Genomic DNA, 16,188 nt, shown 5'->3' with positions numbered 1-16,188 from the left:
GACTGACTCTCAAGTTTCAGGACAATAAAATCAATCTCCTGTCCTATAATATCTGAGCTAGGAAGAAAGCTTATTGTCAAAAAGCCATAGTGGATATTAAGGCTCCTAAAACTCTAACCCATCGAAAGCTATAATGGGTATTCAAACCCCTAAAGCTCTACATGCCCAAGTTCTGCCTTAATGACAGCATAGCACAGATATCCATTGTTAGTGATGAGCCTTGTACCTTAGGATCAAAGGACGAGACACTCCCCCCACACCATCCCCCCACCCCGTGTGTGTGTGTGTGTGTGTGTGTGTGTGTGTGTGTGTGTGCGCGCGCGCGTGCACATACATGCATGTTTTGTGTTTCTTAGTTTCTTTGTGAAGCCCTGGCTGTCCTAGAACTTGCTCTGTAGACCAGACTGGCCTTGAACTCCCTGAGATGGGCCTGCCTTTGCCTAGTGCATGCAACTCCAACAGTATGGGCTGCCACCGCCTGCCACACCCCTTCTTGAGACCAAATCTAAACATTACTATGGTTTGAACTCAAGTCAGGAGAGTATTATCCTCAAGAGAGAAGAGTCAGCCGCAGGGTGTGCCCAGGGGACGAGTGGCAAGACCGACATGGCCACCCAGATAGTGCTGACACTGTTTCTCCTTTGGTTGTTTTGGCTGTTTTTAAGACAGGGTCTCATATAGCCCAGTTGTGTTCAATCTCAAGTGTAGGAGAGGATGGCCTTGAACTGCTGACCCTCCCTCCTCCACCTCTGGAGTGCTGGGATTTCAGGCATGTACCACCATGGCCAATTCATAGCTGGCAGGGAATTGAATCCAGGGCCTCGTGCATGCTAGTCAAGCACCTGAGCTGAGCTCCATCCCCAGGCCTCACTTGTTTTTGAAGGTGACTTTGTAATACATTGGCTTTTGCCCACTGGGTCAAAAGCTCTGTCTTGGCATCAGCTTGAAAGGTTAGTGGAGCCTCTCTTAGAAAAAGTAACCGCAAGGCAAGAGAACTAGAGTCCACAGCTCCCTAGAGAAGTTTGTCTTCTATGATGACTTCAGCATAAGAAGAGTCTACCTAATTGCACAGCACATGAGGCTTGTCAGACACGGCCCCTAAGGTTAATGGCAGTCCTCAGTGAGGGAGCGAGTCACAGAGAAAAAATATTATGGATGTATGCCACCAAATTACAGGCTGTGACTCGGAGCCTGTCATTTCTACCCTGTAATCGGCCCCCCTTCTGTTCTTTCTGCTGCCTGAACTGATGAGACCTAAGCTAACAGTTCACCCCTACTTCAAGGACACGGTTTGAGATGTGGTTTCTCATCATCCTGCTACACACTGTTTGGGGTGGGGGGGGCTCTCCTGAAGCAGGAACTTCACTTTGCCACGCACACAGTGTCCTTTACATAGACTCAAGAGGCTCTCTAAGCCCAACTCAAACAAAAACCCCATTTGACAGATGAGAAGGTTGAGGTTCAGGAGGGTGGGCTGGTGTGTCCGTCAACTCTACGTTATTTCTTTGAGCTTAGGACTGTGTCCACCAGACGGGGTGCCTGGGTGACAAGTGACTGTCTCCTAACAACTAGGCAATGGTCCCAAGGTATGTAGCTTGTAAATGTTAGATATTATAGTAAATAAATTATAATGCTTCTCTGAGACTGAGCAGTATAGTTTTCATGACACTCGGGTGTATACAATAAATTTAACAGAACGGTTTATATGGTAAAAACCTTTTTTCTGGAGGCTGGAAATATGCCTTAGAGGCTAAGAGATTGACTACTCTTCCAGAGGACCCAGCTTCTATTCCTAGCACCCACATGGCGGTTTAAAACCTTCTGTAACTCCAGTTCCAGAGGATCTGATACTACTGAGGGTACCAGGCACACACATGGTACTCATACACACATGCAGGCAAAACACTCATGCACGTAAAACAAATATAAATATTTTTAATTTTTTTCTTTTTCAGCTACACTAGAAGTCTCTATCAGCTTCCCTGAGACTGCTCATTGACAGAATCCAAGTTCTCAGAGGAACAAGCAAGAAAGGACTAGAAAATCCCATCAGGCAGCAGTGCACTCCACCTCTTTATTTGCTCGGCCCTTCTATGTTTTATAGTGAGCATGCCCCCACTTATGCAATTTGCAAACAGCTGAGCAAGAAATAATAGTTGCTTTTTACTAAATGTACGCTAGACTCTGAGTTAGGTCCTTTCCACACACGCAGCATCTCTGCCTCCTCACGGCTCTGAGAGGCAGGATTGTGATTATAGTCCTGGGCCAAGGGACTGAGGCTTAAAGAGAGAGAACATGTCGCTGCTGAATGATAAGGTCAGCATCTGAGCGCAAGCCACACCGTGAAGCCACGTGCTCCCTTTCTCACAGGGTCATTTCTGTTTTGCCAGCGCTCCACAGAAAAGGGGCTGTGATCAGCTTATCCTGAGCTGCTTCCAAGTGGAGAAAATGTTGCCCCATGGCTGTTGACTCCGCTAAAGCTCCGCCCCGCCTCGTCCCATTTCTGACCCCTCCCCCTGCTCCCCTGTCCGCACCATTCTTGGCGTTGATTTCTCCATGTGTGAATTCCATTAAGGGCCCGCTCACTGCTATTTCGGGCTGTGCATTAGCACGAGGACTTTGAATCGATAGGGGGAAAGCCAGACACCTCAGAGTGATGAAAAGCAAATTTCAATCTCCTTCCCCTCACCATTGTCTCAGAAACCTTTGTCCATGGCTCCTGAGAGGCCAGAGAATCCAATTAATAGGGAGACACAAGGAAGTGGGACACCGATGCTGAAATCCTCATAATCTACAGGACTCTGAACTTGACTATTCCCTCCCTGAAACTGTCTCCCTCAGCTGTCTCAACAGCTTACTCCTTCAGGCCTCTGCTCAGATTTCCCATGGTCATTCCTAACTACTGTTCATCAACATCGGCTCCCTCCCACCCCCACCCCGCTCTTCCTGAGCCCAGTGTTTTGCTTCCTGTATACAGTTCTCATTATTTGATACACTGTACACTAACCAACGGTTCACTCCCTGTTTCCCCTCTCACTATAACAAGAGCTCCAGGCTACCAGAACTCTTTTCCTCACAGTTCAACTCTGGGACCTACACTGGGGCAATGACCATCACAGATGAACCCCTACAGGGAGAGCGGAGGAGTCCATTAAGAGTGGAAAGCAACAGAGCTTGGGAAACCCTGGCTGGAGCACAGGACCTAGATTCATTAGATTCCACCAGAAGGGAAAAAAATGTTAACCCAGTAACTTGAAAACTCAGAAAAACAGAATCCCCTCTCCTCACCCCAGAGGTGTTTTAAATCTGGGCTTGCTGGTGTTATGAATGAGAGGACGTGGGGGAAAATAAACACATCCGGAAGTTGTGTGCAGTTGGAGTGAATTCAGTTCAGTCACACGTGTGCAAAAACAAAAAGCCCAATTTGGATGAAAATAGCAGGAAGTCCTTCCCCAGGGACACCTGGTGAGATCATGCTGTTTGGCTATGCAGTTTCCATTCTGGTCAGGCCTCCAGCCTTCTGTGGGCTCAAGGAGGCCAGGCTCTCCACACAGGCCTCCCTGGAAGTTGGCAGTCAGCCACAGACAATAGGTGGCACCTATACGAAACCCCTGGCAGTTCAGTGGGTAAGTTAAAGATCAAACAGAGCCTGCTCACTGAAGCCCTGACTTCCTGCCTTCAATTCTTGAACCCATGTTAAAAAAAGAAAAAGAAAGAAAGAAAAAAAAAAAGCCAGGTATGGTAACAGGTACTTGTCATCTCAAAGATGAGGAAGGGGAGACTGGCAGATTCCTAGGGCTCTTTAGCTAACCAGACTAGCCAAATGAGGGAACTCTATGCCAATGGGAGATCTTGTTTCAAAATAAAGCAGGCAGAATTCCTTAAGAGTGACAGAGGAGGCTATCCCCTGACCTCTGAGCAGATATATCAATATTGGAACCTGTTTCTCTCTCTCTCTCTCTCTCTCTCTCTCTCTCTCTCTTTATCTATCTCTATCTCTCTCTCTCACACACACACACACAAATTAAAAAGAAATTTTAAAAATCACCATATAGACAACTCCGTGTGCTCACATTCTACGATTTGCCCACTCGGCCCATCCTTCACAACTACCCCAGGAGGCAGCCATCACTACTCTCCTTTCAGATTTCAGCAGCTTGCCCTAGGTCACAGGCTACAACTCCACACCCAACCCAAGAGCACAATTTCCACTCATCCTCGCCCTCTTCGTACAGTTGCTGGGTGACTTTAGGCAAGTAAGTGCTCTCCCGTTCTTGGCATTTCCGTACTTGGGCACAAGACCACAGCATTCAGTAGTCTCTAGGGCAGTGGTTCTCAACCTTCCTAATACTGTGACCCTTTAAATACAGTTCCTCGTGTGGTGGTGACCCCCCTCGACCATAAGATGATTTTCATTACTACTTCATAACTTTTATTTTGCTACTGTTATGAATCCTAATGTAAATTTTTTTTGGGGGGGGGGGGGGACAGAGGTTTGCCAAAGAAAGAGGTCGTAGCTCACAGATTGGGAACTGTTGATCTGAGAAATCTTCCTAGTCTAACTTCTTGTGATCTTCTGCAGAAGTCCCAATGCAGAAGGAAAGAACGAGGGTCCCCGCTTAGCTGACCCAGCTAAGGATCTGCCCCTGAAGGTATCATCAATTCAATGGAGTGCAGGAAGAGCAGAGTAAATAGGACAGACACCAACAGCAACAGGAACATTGAAACAGTTACTCCACAGAGCCAGTAAGGCAGCAAGCAGATCCCTAAGAGAGGCCAAATGCAACCTAGCCCTCCCTGGGCCTTGCAGGAGCACAGCATCACAGTCAAAGGGAAGCCCTGAGCAAGGAGGAGCTTCCCACTCTGGGTAGCCAGCCATCAAGCCAGCCCTATTCTAAGGCAGAAGGAAAGAAACATTCCAGCAAACCAGTAAAAGGCTGGTTTTGCTCTGGGGGAGGGGAGCCAACATGGCAGTGATGTCCATCTTTTTGGAGTGCCAAAAGCCAGTGTCCTAGAGGCAGAGGGAAGAGAGAGAGGGACAGAGTCCTGTTTTATGTAGCAATCCCCTCCAGGATAACTGTTAGCATTCTGTCTAAGCTCCACCCCACAGTTACCTGGCAACAGCCAGGTATGCTCCGCCCCCACAGTTACCTGGCAACAGCCGGGCATGCCTGACATTATAAAAGGGGCTGCTTGCCCCCTCCTCACTCTCTTGCTCCCTCCAGTTCTCTCTTGCTTTCTTGCTCTTACCCTCTTCTCCCTTTGTTCCCTTTCTCCCCTTCCTTTCCCCCTTCTTTCCACGTGCCCATGGCCAGCCTCTATTCCTCTACTCCTCTACTCTTCTATTTCTCTACTTCTCTCTCTTTCTCTGCCTTACTACCCTCTTAACTCCCCTCCCCATGTCCTGAATAAACTCTATTCTATACTATACCATCATGTGACTGGTCCCTCAGGGGTAAGGGATGTCTCAACATGGGCCCACTGAGGCACCCCCTTTCCTCAGATCTCCACAGAACATATCACCCTCTCCTTGTCTTTTTATCAACACAACATTGGTGCTGAAACCTGGGCCATATCCTCCCATCCACCTTGACTCTTTCAAGACAAAGGGTGGGTGCTAGAGAGTTAAAACATTCCATTCCACAGGGAAGCTCATTAAACTCAGGAAGTAAACAATCAACAACCCAGGGCTTCAAGGAAGTCCCTGAAGATGACCAGAATCACTAGACCCACCCCTCCCTCCTCAAGAATATATAAACAGAAAGGACTGCCTCTCACCCTGAGGCTCAACCCAGCCCAGCCCAGCCCAGCCCAGCCCAGCCCAGCCCAGCCCAGCCCAGCCAGCCCAGGCCCTGGACCAGGCTCAGACCATCAGAACTGCCTGTAAGCCATGTAGTGAACCTTGGGCTTCCAGTTTTCATGAGCTGTTACTCGTGCTGAGTGAGCCTTGGAGAGGCTGCTATCTTTTGAGTCACTTCTATGCCCATAGGGAACCCCTTACCCCCTATTACTATAAACAACCTCAATAAAAATTACTGGTTCACAAATTTGGACTTTGATGGCACCCTTACTTGGATCTGTCATTGGCAAGCAGATGTTTGTCCACATCTCCCTAGAGTAGTGTCATAAAACACTCTGTCCCTGTACCGGCTGCCCTCTCACCACACTGGGGATTCCACCGATCCTCCTCTGCAAGTGTCCAACGAGCCCAAATTTGGAATAAATCCTTCTTCTCCCATTCCACCGAAGCCAAGCAGCCATTCCCACCAGTTTGGATGGGGGAAGGCCTTGCTCTAGCCCCTTCTTGGCAGCGAGGCTTTCATTACTCATCAGCTTCCAGGGTGTTTTTGAGACTGCCAAGAGCAGACGGGCAGCTCTCCAAACCAAGCATCCTTATCTACAATGTCGATGTGGATGATAAAAAAGTGGGACCATTGGTGGAGAAATTATAAAAGCCTTCGGAGTCCCTGGCCAAGCAGAAAGAGCTCTGGGAAGCCAGGTGGACTGGGGTTGAATGCGCAGACAATCAATGGACACAGCTAGGCAGGGTCATCTATTCAACCCTGCATCCATGAATCGAGACAGTTATGAGGGACGGCGAATCAATGTGGAGATATTTCTGAACTAGGCCACCGCCCAGCATGAATGAGGTTAGGGAAAAGCTGGTCGTGGAAGCCAGAAGGCTTCAAGCAAATGCACGTCTCAGCAGAATCTTGGGTAGATGAAAGAATCGGGGTCAGAGGTGCCAAATCCCTGCCCAGCCTGCTGCTGCTCCTGGTCTCCCTCTAATCGCCTTCATTTCCTGCCTACACTGAGCTGGAACTAAGAGAGCAGCTGCCTCCAGTCCCTTCCCGCCCTTCACACACACACACACACACACACACACACACACACACACACACACACACGCTTGCCCCCAGTGAACTCCACGAAGCACCGGAAACGCAGCCTAAGGAAGTCCAAGCAGGACGTGAAGTATCCCGCCAATCTCCCAGCAGTCAAGAGACCAGGGAAGAGCTCTATTTTGGCAAGATGCCCCCACAAAGGGACCAAGGATGTCGAGCTTGGGGCCCACACCGCTAAACTTCTTCCTTTCCAACTGTGACACCTGCGTCCGACTGGCACCGAACGTGAGTTCATCGTTTTGTGTCAGACGACAGAAGGGAGAAACCCACTTACTCGTTCTTCTCCAGGTCCAGGATCAGCTCTCGCCCTTCAGCCATGACCCTGAGCTCTGCCGTGAGTGGATGCTAAAAACAACAATAAAAGCATGTCAGTTCCTGGAAGCAGGGACCTAGGCTCCCAGGCGCCCCGGCCCCTCCGACCCCCCCTCACCGGATCTGACACAGTGCCAAGACAGGGATCCTCCGGAAGCCAGCGAGGAAAGGTCACTAGCCTTTCTTCTAGCCTGAGCTTGGAGTGACCTCAGCCCCCAGACAACCCGAATCTCCCCCATCTGCTTTCTCCCAGAAGCAAAGGAGAGAAACTGGAGCTGAGGCTGAAGGCTGAGCAGGTGTATGGAATCCTATGAAGGTCCCCAGATGTGAACTCCAGGAGAGTCAGACCCTGGAGTGCGGTGCAGGGTGTCACCTGTGATCGTGTAACCCTGGGCTGTTACCAAGCCTCCCTGTGTCTCTTCCATGACCCGAGATGGCCATAATCAGCCTTCTGAGGACCCTTAAGGACCAGACGAACAAAGGGATGTAAAGGGTGTGTCACAGTGCCGAGTTCAGAGGAAGCTCTTACCCTCACACTGGGTACCATCTTAAAAACTAGCCAAGTGAGTTCTCTTTTACGTTTTGCTTTCTTTCATTTGGGCCTTCAATTTGCAAACTCCAATCATCTAAGGGATGCCAACCAAAAAGGCCCACAAATTAGGGTTGTATACTAAGCCCAGGGTCGGGTGTATTTTACACATAAACGGGTTGTCAACGGCCAAACACACCACACACCCAGCCCAGATCATCTAAGACACACAAATGGCCAGCAAGCATGAAGAGCAATGCTAAGCATCATGAGTAAGCACTCTCCTCTCCCCAGGGGGGGAGGTGGCGAGACAGACAGACAGACAGACAGACAGACAGACAATATTTTTTAAAAAGAGGATATCCTAAACAAAACCCAAAGTGACATAGACCATTTAAAACTGCGAATCGCAATGCTGTGGAGTATACTTTAAAATGGTCACCCTTGGACCCTTTGCCAGAAAGATTTAACTGGAACCCTCTGAAAAATAATATCACAATGTGGACCAACATTTTTTTAATCTTTAAACTAACTCATCAATATAAGGCCATCTGAAGGGAGCCAATGACACTTGTTATGTCCTTTTTTTTTTTTTTTTTTTTTTGCTGTCCATGTGTGTATTGTGCAAGAAACCCAAGACGTCAGGCAAGCTCAATATAAACTGGGCCACACCCACAGCCCAATCACATTCCTTTTCTTAACCCCTGCTCCACTCACTCCCAATTGGGATCTTAGCTGTGGACTTGGGGACCACCAAGACCTCAGATGAGATAAGAACATTCCCAATCAAGTACCTTGCCCAATGCCAGCTAATCCTCCTGTTGCCTCATCTTAAGAGGGGACATTGGAAATTCAGGAAACAGGGAGACAGATGCATGCCCAGGCGTTTCCACTAAGAGACTCACTTCCCAAATTCTGAAGCACTGATTCAGCACACGGCCAGTGCCTCCCCACCCCCCCAGATGTGATTGCCTCCCACTTGTGGTTTTTCGCCCTGGGGACTTCTGGAGTGAGAGCCCTGCCCAGTCCAGTCACATTGAGTATCAAGGACGCACAGCCCCAGCAGGCATTTGAGCACATGACAACAGAAGTCCAGCAAGTCGTTACCCAGGCCTGAGGCCATCACCCATGTGATGGCCCACACACAAAAAAAAAAAGAATATTGGCACAGAGCAAGTGATACCATGTGCCCCCCACAGACACATTACCTGATACATGAGAACTAATGTTTATTTTTATGTAGGTAATCCAAAATTATCTGTTTCTGGAGGGTGTGCTCCAACACAGAGGTTTAAAATCAGATGCTCCCTGTTTCCAAGAAACGGTTCGAGCAAAACAACGAAACTGCATGCCACAGCTCTGCGAAGCTTCCCTGTCCCGATCTACCACAGACAGTTCCTCCTGGAACTTCAGCACCGCCGGAGGAAGGGTCAACATGTGCCCCCTGAGAAGCACTGGAAGGTGACCCCACTGTCCGTACTTCCCTGAGAGAAGGGCTCCAAATCCTATCTGTTTAGAACGAAATTAAGCAGCTACGCACCGTCTGACAAGCTCGCCTGGTGCACAATCGCCCTCCTCAAAAATCTCTATTAGAGGGGTTGGGGATTTAGCTCAGCGGTAGAGCGCTTGCCTAGCAAGCACAAGGCCCTGGGTTCGATCCCCAGCTCCGAAAAAAAGAAAAAGAAAAAAAAATCTCTATTAGAGTTCATAGACAGTCGGCGTCTAAGCAAGGTTTAATCAATGAATTACTCAAGTGCAAATAAGAATCATAGTAAACTAACACACCTCTCTCTCTCTCTCTCTCTCTCTCTCTCTCTCTCTCTCTCTCTCTCTCTCTCAACAAATATTTATGGTGCCAGGCACTGGGCTGATAGTCCTTGTAGAATACAATGAGCCACGTACTGGGCAGACAATGGCTGGGAACAAAGACAGGATCTGGTCCTCCGCTTTGTTTCTCAGGCCCTTCCTGAAGATACCCAGCGTCCAACATCTGGAGGCAACAAAGGAGCCTCTATAAAAAGTATCATACCCATTCTTTGGCAATAATGGTGGTGGATGAAATATACAAGACCTTACATTTCAAAAAACATAATCTGCCCGAGAACGGTCATCCATTAATTTGTCTAACGCTTCCTTGAAGCTATTTTCAGCCTTTCCTGCTCGAGGATGAAATGAGTCCATGAATTTTTTTTTTCTTCGCTTTTAGGGTAAAATGTTCCCTACTTTTATTGTCTTGCGATTTCTCTGTATGTTCCCTTACTAAGCCCAAGCTGGCGACATGTCTGGATGACTCTATAGTCACTTAAGGAATTCTGGGCGTTTCTCGTCTGTTTATCTTTCCAGATTCCAAGGCCACAATTGTCTGAAGTTGTTCCTGACACTTCTCTCCCCAGCTTTAATCCTGCTCCTATCTGTTGCCCAATAAACCACAGGCCATTTGGCCCCTAAGAGATCACAGAAACCAGTCCTTCAAAGTGGGCACAGCAGCGTATCCGTGCAATCAATCCTGGCACTGGGAAGGCGAAGCGAAGCAACAGAGTCTCTCAAGTTAGAGGCCAGAGTGGGGGAGCATAGCAAGATCCTGCTGAAAAAGAGTGTTAGCCCTTCCCCACAGCTCTGCTCCTCTTTATTCCCACTAAAACTCATTTATAAATGAGGAAGCACAAGTAAAATGGAAAGTCACACAACACATTACTGTCACGCAACTACCGTATCTCCCTTCTGAGAACATCCTGAATGCGAGTTCTCTCTGTGGACCATGTTCCAACTGCCTTCACTTTTGCTACTGTTCTGGACCAAGGAATCTGTAAGATATTTTGAGCTATATAACCTACTCCTAGCTCCCTATCTTGCTTCTTATTTAAAAAAAAAAAAAAAAAGGAGTTGGGGATTTAGCTCAGTGGTAGAGCGCTTGCCTAGGAAGCGCAAGGCCCTGGGTTCGGTCCCCAGCTCCGAAAAAAAGAACCAAAAAAAAAAAAAAAAAAATGCCTGGATACCGTGACACACAGTGTAATCTTTAAATCTCCGAAATGGAGGCAGGTAGGTAAAGATTTACATACAGGTCAGCCTAAGCTACAATGGAGACTACCTCAAAAGAGAGCTGGGTACACCACATGTTGGCGCCCTGGAATATGCCTGTAAGCCTAGATCCAGGAGACGGAGACACGAGTTCAGAGAACCTGCCTCAGAAAACAAAAAAGACAGAAAAATAAACAAGACAAAAATTCCAAGCAAGAGCTATGACAAAAATCACACATTTGCACTTAACCTGTGCATTTTTAAAAGATTGTGTTTGTGTGTACATGAGTGTTTTGCCTGCATATATTATATATACATATATAACATATTATATGTATATATTAGCACCATATGCATGCCAGGTGCCCTCAGAGGTATCTCCTGGAACTAGAGTTACAGATGGTTGTGAACCATCATCTGGGTGCTTGGACCTGAACCCCAATTCTATCAAGAACAGCAAGTTCTCTAAACTCCTAAACCATCTCTCCAGCCCCAATTCAATTCGGTATTACTGTGAATTTTCATTTCCTTAACTAAAAGGGCTTGGGAATGGGTCTACAAGTTCGTCATAGAGTGAAAGAAAGTCCCTGCTAAGATATTCCAAGTTGACACAGCGAGAGGGTAGGGCCAGAAGCAGAAACAGAAGTGGTGGCGATGCGTGGGTGGCTCCAGGCCCCAAGAAGGGAACTGTCACTCCTGCTTCTCCAACAAGGAGCTTGGGCATCTTACCTTTCCTCCCCTGGGGCTTTCTGAAGTCCTCCACTGAGGTATTATGAGTTCATGTTGTAGTGGAGGGCTGTCTTCTTTGCTTCCTCCTGCCAACACAAGACAACATAACCATAAGAATCCCTGACCTCCACATCTCCCGCACTCAGGAGCAGGCATATTGTTCAAAAGTCCAAGTGGTGCTCCAAATCACTTGGAGGCAGCCATTGCTTCCAGGTAGGTGCTCCTCCCACTGGTCTCAGCAGACCTGCTGGGCGCCATTGTGCCTTGGTGACAAAGTGATAAAGGTTAGGCAAACAAGGTCTGAATCCCTGCCAAGAGTCAGGAAATAAGCAGACATTCTCAGGTGATACTTAGCTGCCCTGGAAAAAAAAAAAAAAGTAATAATAAGATTGGGCCACAGGATAAAGGGAAGTTAGCAGGCTTCCTGTTTTAAACAGGATGGCCCAAATGGGTGATGTTGAAGACCTGAGGAGCCAGAGGAAGCCAGTTGTGCAAAACTCTGGGGAAGAGCACAGAGTGACAACTGCAGACACGGGCCTGAAGGAGAACTAGTCTACAAAGGCCGGGGACATTGGTAAATATGCTATGCAAGGATGGGCAGTCTGTTAAGTCAGGATGTTGGTAGGAGATGCACTAAGTGAGATGGCTGTGGTTGTAATAACACAAAGGTATGAGGAGGGTCTGGATCTCATTACGAACGGATCTGGAAGGTTCTGGTGTCTTTAGAAAAAAAGATCACAAGAGCGGTATGATCTGTATTAGTTTTGTTTTTGTTTTGAAAGGTGACTCTGCCTGCTGGGAGAATGGGGGAAGGGGACAGGGACAGAGGAGAAGCAGGGAGGCAGGCAGCAAGGCTGGAGACGCACCAGAGCCCCGGTGAGAGATGACAGTGGCTCTAACTTGGATAGCATCATGGAGGGTAATGAAGTGGTGAGGCAGGCCAGGGATAAGCAGTAGGTTGAGCTGGGTTTGTGACTAAAGAGCTTTAATTTTCCCTTTGGAGTTGACAGTCACCTCCCTGGGAGGTCTTTCAGGGCCACAGGTAGGAGTAAAGGTGGCATCGACTCCCAACCGACCAACCATTAGCATTAACTTGGCCTTCCCAGTATTGACTTCAAATATGTATTTCACTACTTTGGCTCCAAACCTTCTCACTTCCAATCTTCTCTTCTCTTCCCTTGGAGGTAGGCAGAGAATTCCCAAGAAAAGAGGCCAAAACCACAGAAGAGCCATGTTCAAGGATGGGAAGCCTCAACACTACCTACAGATCATCTTTTAAAAATTGAGAATTTCCTGGTCCCTAAGCAGACTAAGTCTCTGAAACAGGATAAATCTGAAGACTCCCAGAGATGTCACCAAGGACCCCGGTGTTCCGGTTCTTGTAACTCACCCGGCCCCATCCATCGCATGAGGAATATGAAAGATGGCTGAGCTTTTGTGGCACACATCTGTAACCCCAGCAAGACGACTAGAGTTCCGGGGCCATCTTGGCTATATAGGAAGTTCTCAGACAGCATCTGGCTACATAGAATCCTGGCCCAGAGAACCATTAAACTAAAAAGGAGCCGGGCAGCACTCAGTAGAGGCAGGCAGATCTCTGAGTTCAAGGCCAGTCTGGTCTACAGACCTAGTTCCTGGACAGCCAAAGATACACTAAAAAAAAAAGAACAAAAACACCAACACCACCACCAACAACAACAACAAAACCCAAAACCCTGTCTTTAAAAAAAAAAAAAAAGTAGCTAGAGTGGTTGGATTACCATTGACTAAATTCCTTTTCAAAAATGTGATTAGAAAAAATCTCATTGGTTTGGTTTCATTTACACTGGTACAAATCAGAAGGGACAGATACATTTACATGTCTATCCAAGACATTCTGAGTTCCTAACCGTATGCTGCTGTGCCCGGGGCTTCATGTTCAGGGGAGAACAAGTCAGACATACAGTCCTCTGTACAGACTGATGAGTCTGTACTCTTGAACAGAAGGCCCTGTACGGTGTATTGGAGAATGACTAAATGTCTCGGGGTGGTGAAGAGCACTGAGAGCAGTCTCAAGTCTTGACAAACAGTACCAATTAAGAACACGACACTGCTGAAGAAGGGTCGCTCACAACTTGGAAATACGGCCAGACGCACATGGAATCATGCTTTCAGCATCAGAGCCTGAGCACCGTTTAACAAAGGGATGGGTGACTTGGCTAAGAGAATGTTATCTCTGGCTCTCCTATTAGCTTTTGGTGGGAAGGCCTTGTAGTCCATGGAGTTTAACATTAACTGTAGACCTATGACAAAGATTCCAGTGACTTCAGGATAGGAGAGAGATAACCAACAATTGCTTGATTCTGTCTCACCGGAAAGGACTTCGCTGAGCCAATCCCTTTATCCCCAGAGGTCTGCTAATGCTTTTGACTGGCGTTAGCGGCCGCTTTGGCCACCTCATAAATGAAGAAAGATCTTTGTCACATTTGTATAAGAGCCTGGAGTTTAACTTTGGGGATATTATTTCTGTGGCCCTTTGGTAGAACCTTTAGAGCCATGTAAAAAAAATCATAGTTTGGGGAAAATGTCATGCTTTGGGAAGTACCTTTTAAAGTGTGTGTGTGTGTGTGTGTGTGTGTGTGTGTGTGTGTGTGTGTGTGTGTGTGTGTGTGGTATGTTTCCAGATTCATCAGTATATAATCATAGAAAGGCAGGAAGAGGGAAAGCAAAGTATTAATAGCAACTGCTCATTTGGGGATCATGGGTCACTTTACAACTCATAGATTTTTATTTCTTCCCAGGTCTGCAGTGACTCTGCCTCACTGACTGTTCTTAAGGCCCCGGGATTCAGTGAAGTTTACTTTCCTTGTCTTCCTTCAGTGCAAGTGTTAGGTTGGAAAATCAAACTTGAACAGGACCTGGCTCCCTCTTCCTCAAGGAACCCCATGCCCAACAAAAGAACCTACTCCTTTCTGTGAAACCCAGTTTCCCTTTAGAGACAAGAGCGTTGAAAGAAGGCTTCGTCTGCTGGCTGGAGGACCAGTTCTTGCAGGGATGGGGCGGGGGCTGCAGCCTGCCCAGCCCGTACATACCAGGGTGTCTCTAGCTTGATTTAAAAAACGCTGACGGGGGGCTGGGGATTTAGCTCAGTGGTAGAGCGCTTACCTAGGAAGCACAAGGCCCTGGGTTCGGTCCCCAGCTCCGAAAAAAAGAACCAAAAAAAAAAAAAAAAAAAAACGCTGACGGTTGGTACAGCAAGCACCCCTCTGGAGTCAGCCCAGCTCTCCAGCCACTGCAGGGCTAAGGCTTAGTAAGCTCTCCCCGGTCAAAATGACAGAAGCCAGGCATTGCCCCTCCGGGACCGTCCCTTCCGCGAAATCCTATGAGAGCCTCTGAGGGATGCGGCCCGGGAAGGAGTGGTGTCTGGGAAAACAGTTGTGAGAAACAGACATTATCCAGCGTCCAAACTGGAAGCGCGGAGCCAATCCCATTTTCTTCACATATGGGGAAACTGAGACCAAGAGGAGGTGGGCGATGGGTGAGGTGGAAAGAAAGCTCCTGTTTCCAGTATCCGGAGATCTTCGTTGTGGGGCATACCTAAACACATCTGGTTTTTCGTTAGTGAACTTCACCTTACGAACTGCATAATGGGTGCGCATCGCCCTTTATGGTCTTTTAGTTGGGTCGCTGCCAACGCAGGGATGCTAACTGTACTTCAGAGATAACCAGTAAACCTCCCTACCCTATTGGAAGCTTTTGATTTTCTATCCCACTGGTATGCATTTGACCCCCAGCAAGAGTCAGGGAGCGGCTCCCTTACCCATTCTGCATAGGATGCTTGGGGTGCTCCTCTGGGGATGCTCTGGGGTTGCTAGAGCAGCGGGCGCAAAATAGCGATGAGAGAGGCGGAGCGGAGATGAGCAACCATGAGAAAACAGCAAAGACCGGGAAAGCAGCGGAAAGAGAAGCCCAAAGTAGGAAAACAGGAGGAGATGGAGAAAGGAAGGCAAGCAAAGAGAGACACAAAGCCTTCTGATTGCTCAGTGAGCGCACCAGCTCCACGACCTCCCGTGGCTCACCACATGAGAACAAAGCCTGGGCTCTTAGGCTTAGGGGTGGCGGTGCTCATGCCCCGGGGAGTGGCGGAGAGCTCAGGGATAGCGGTCATTGAGATTCTGGCCTGCAAGAGCGACTCTCAGACACCCCCAGTCATCACCACCACCCCAAATCATCCCCCGACCCCTCTGTGCGCTACCACTTACTTGTGGTCCATTCCGGTTCGCATGCCGCCAGCGGCCACTGTAGCTGCAGAGCGAGAGCCAGCAAGCAGAACCGGGCGACGCCCGCGCGCCCGGGCATGATAGCAATGGCCCTCTCACTGTCCGCAATCACACATCCCCTGCCATTGCCTGCCCCCGGCCTAGCGGCGGCGGCGGTTTTCAAGCAAACGCTGGCCTAAAAGCCACCCAGCCCACAGCCCAGACGCTCCGCCCCTAGCCCCTCAGGGCTCAGCCTGGAGAGGGAGGAGTGGAGGCGCCACGCGGAGGAGGGGGGTGGTGGTAGCTGGAGGGACAGCAGGGGAGGAGCGAGCGAAGCCCCCTGGGAGCATCGCTGACTCAGGTGAAGGGCACCCAGGGGGAAGAGATGGTCCGAATTTCTGAAATAATTCATCATTTTGGAGACCTGGAAGATTACAGGGCTGGGATTGAAAGTGTT

The 16,188-nt window shown here is 48.5% G+C and overlaps 1 protein-coding gene across 3 annotated transcripts in view; it reads right to left on the bottom strand.

Annotated features, from left to right (window-relative positions):
• Adam19 (ADAM metallopeptidase domain 19) overlaps window positions 1-15,947 on the bottom strand; it is a 91,766-nt gene extending 75,819 nt beyond the window's left edge. Inside the window, exons 1-3 of one of the 3 annotated variants that reach the window (XM_087571624.1) lie at window positions 15,735-15,947; window positions 11,494-11,579; window positions 7,180-7,250 (exon numbers count right to left, since the gene is read on the bottom strand). In XM_087571624.1, coding sequence (XP_087427750.1) covers window positions 7,180-7,250; window positions 11,494-11,579; window positions 15,735-15,831 — 254 coding nt within the window. In that variant the 5' untranslated portion in view covers window positions 15,832-15,947. 3 annotated transcript variants of the gene reach the window in all.
• Window positions 15,948-16,188: the final 241 nt, after the last annotated feature.

Source organism: Rattus norvegicus, chromosome 10 (assembly GCF_021556685.1).
Source record: "Rattus norvegicus strain SHRSP/BbbUtx chromosome 10, alternate assembly SHRSP_T2T, whole genome shotgun sequence".
Taxonomy (NCBI): Eukaryota; Metazoa; Chordata; class Mammalia; order Rodentia; family Muridae; genus Rattus; species Rattus norvegicus.
This window is presented reverse-complemented; position numbering and strand designations above follow the sequence as displayed.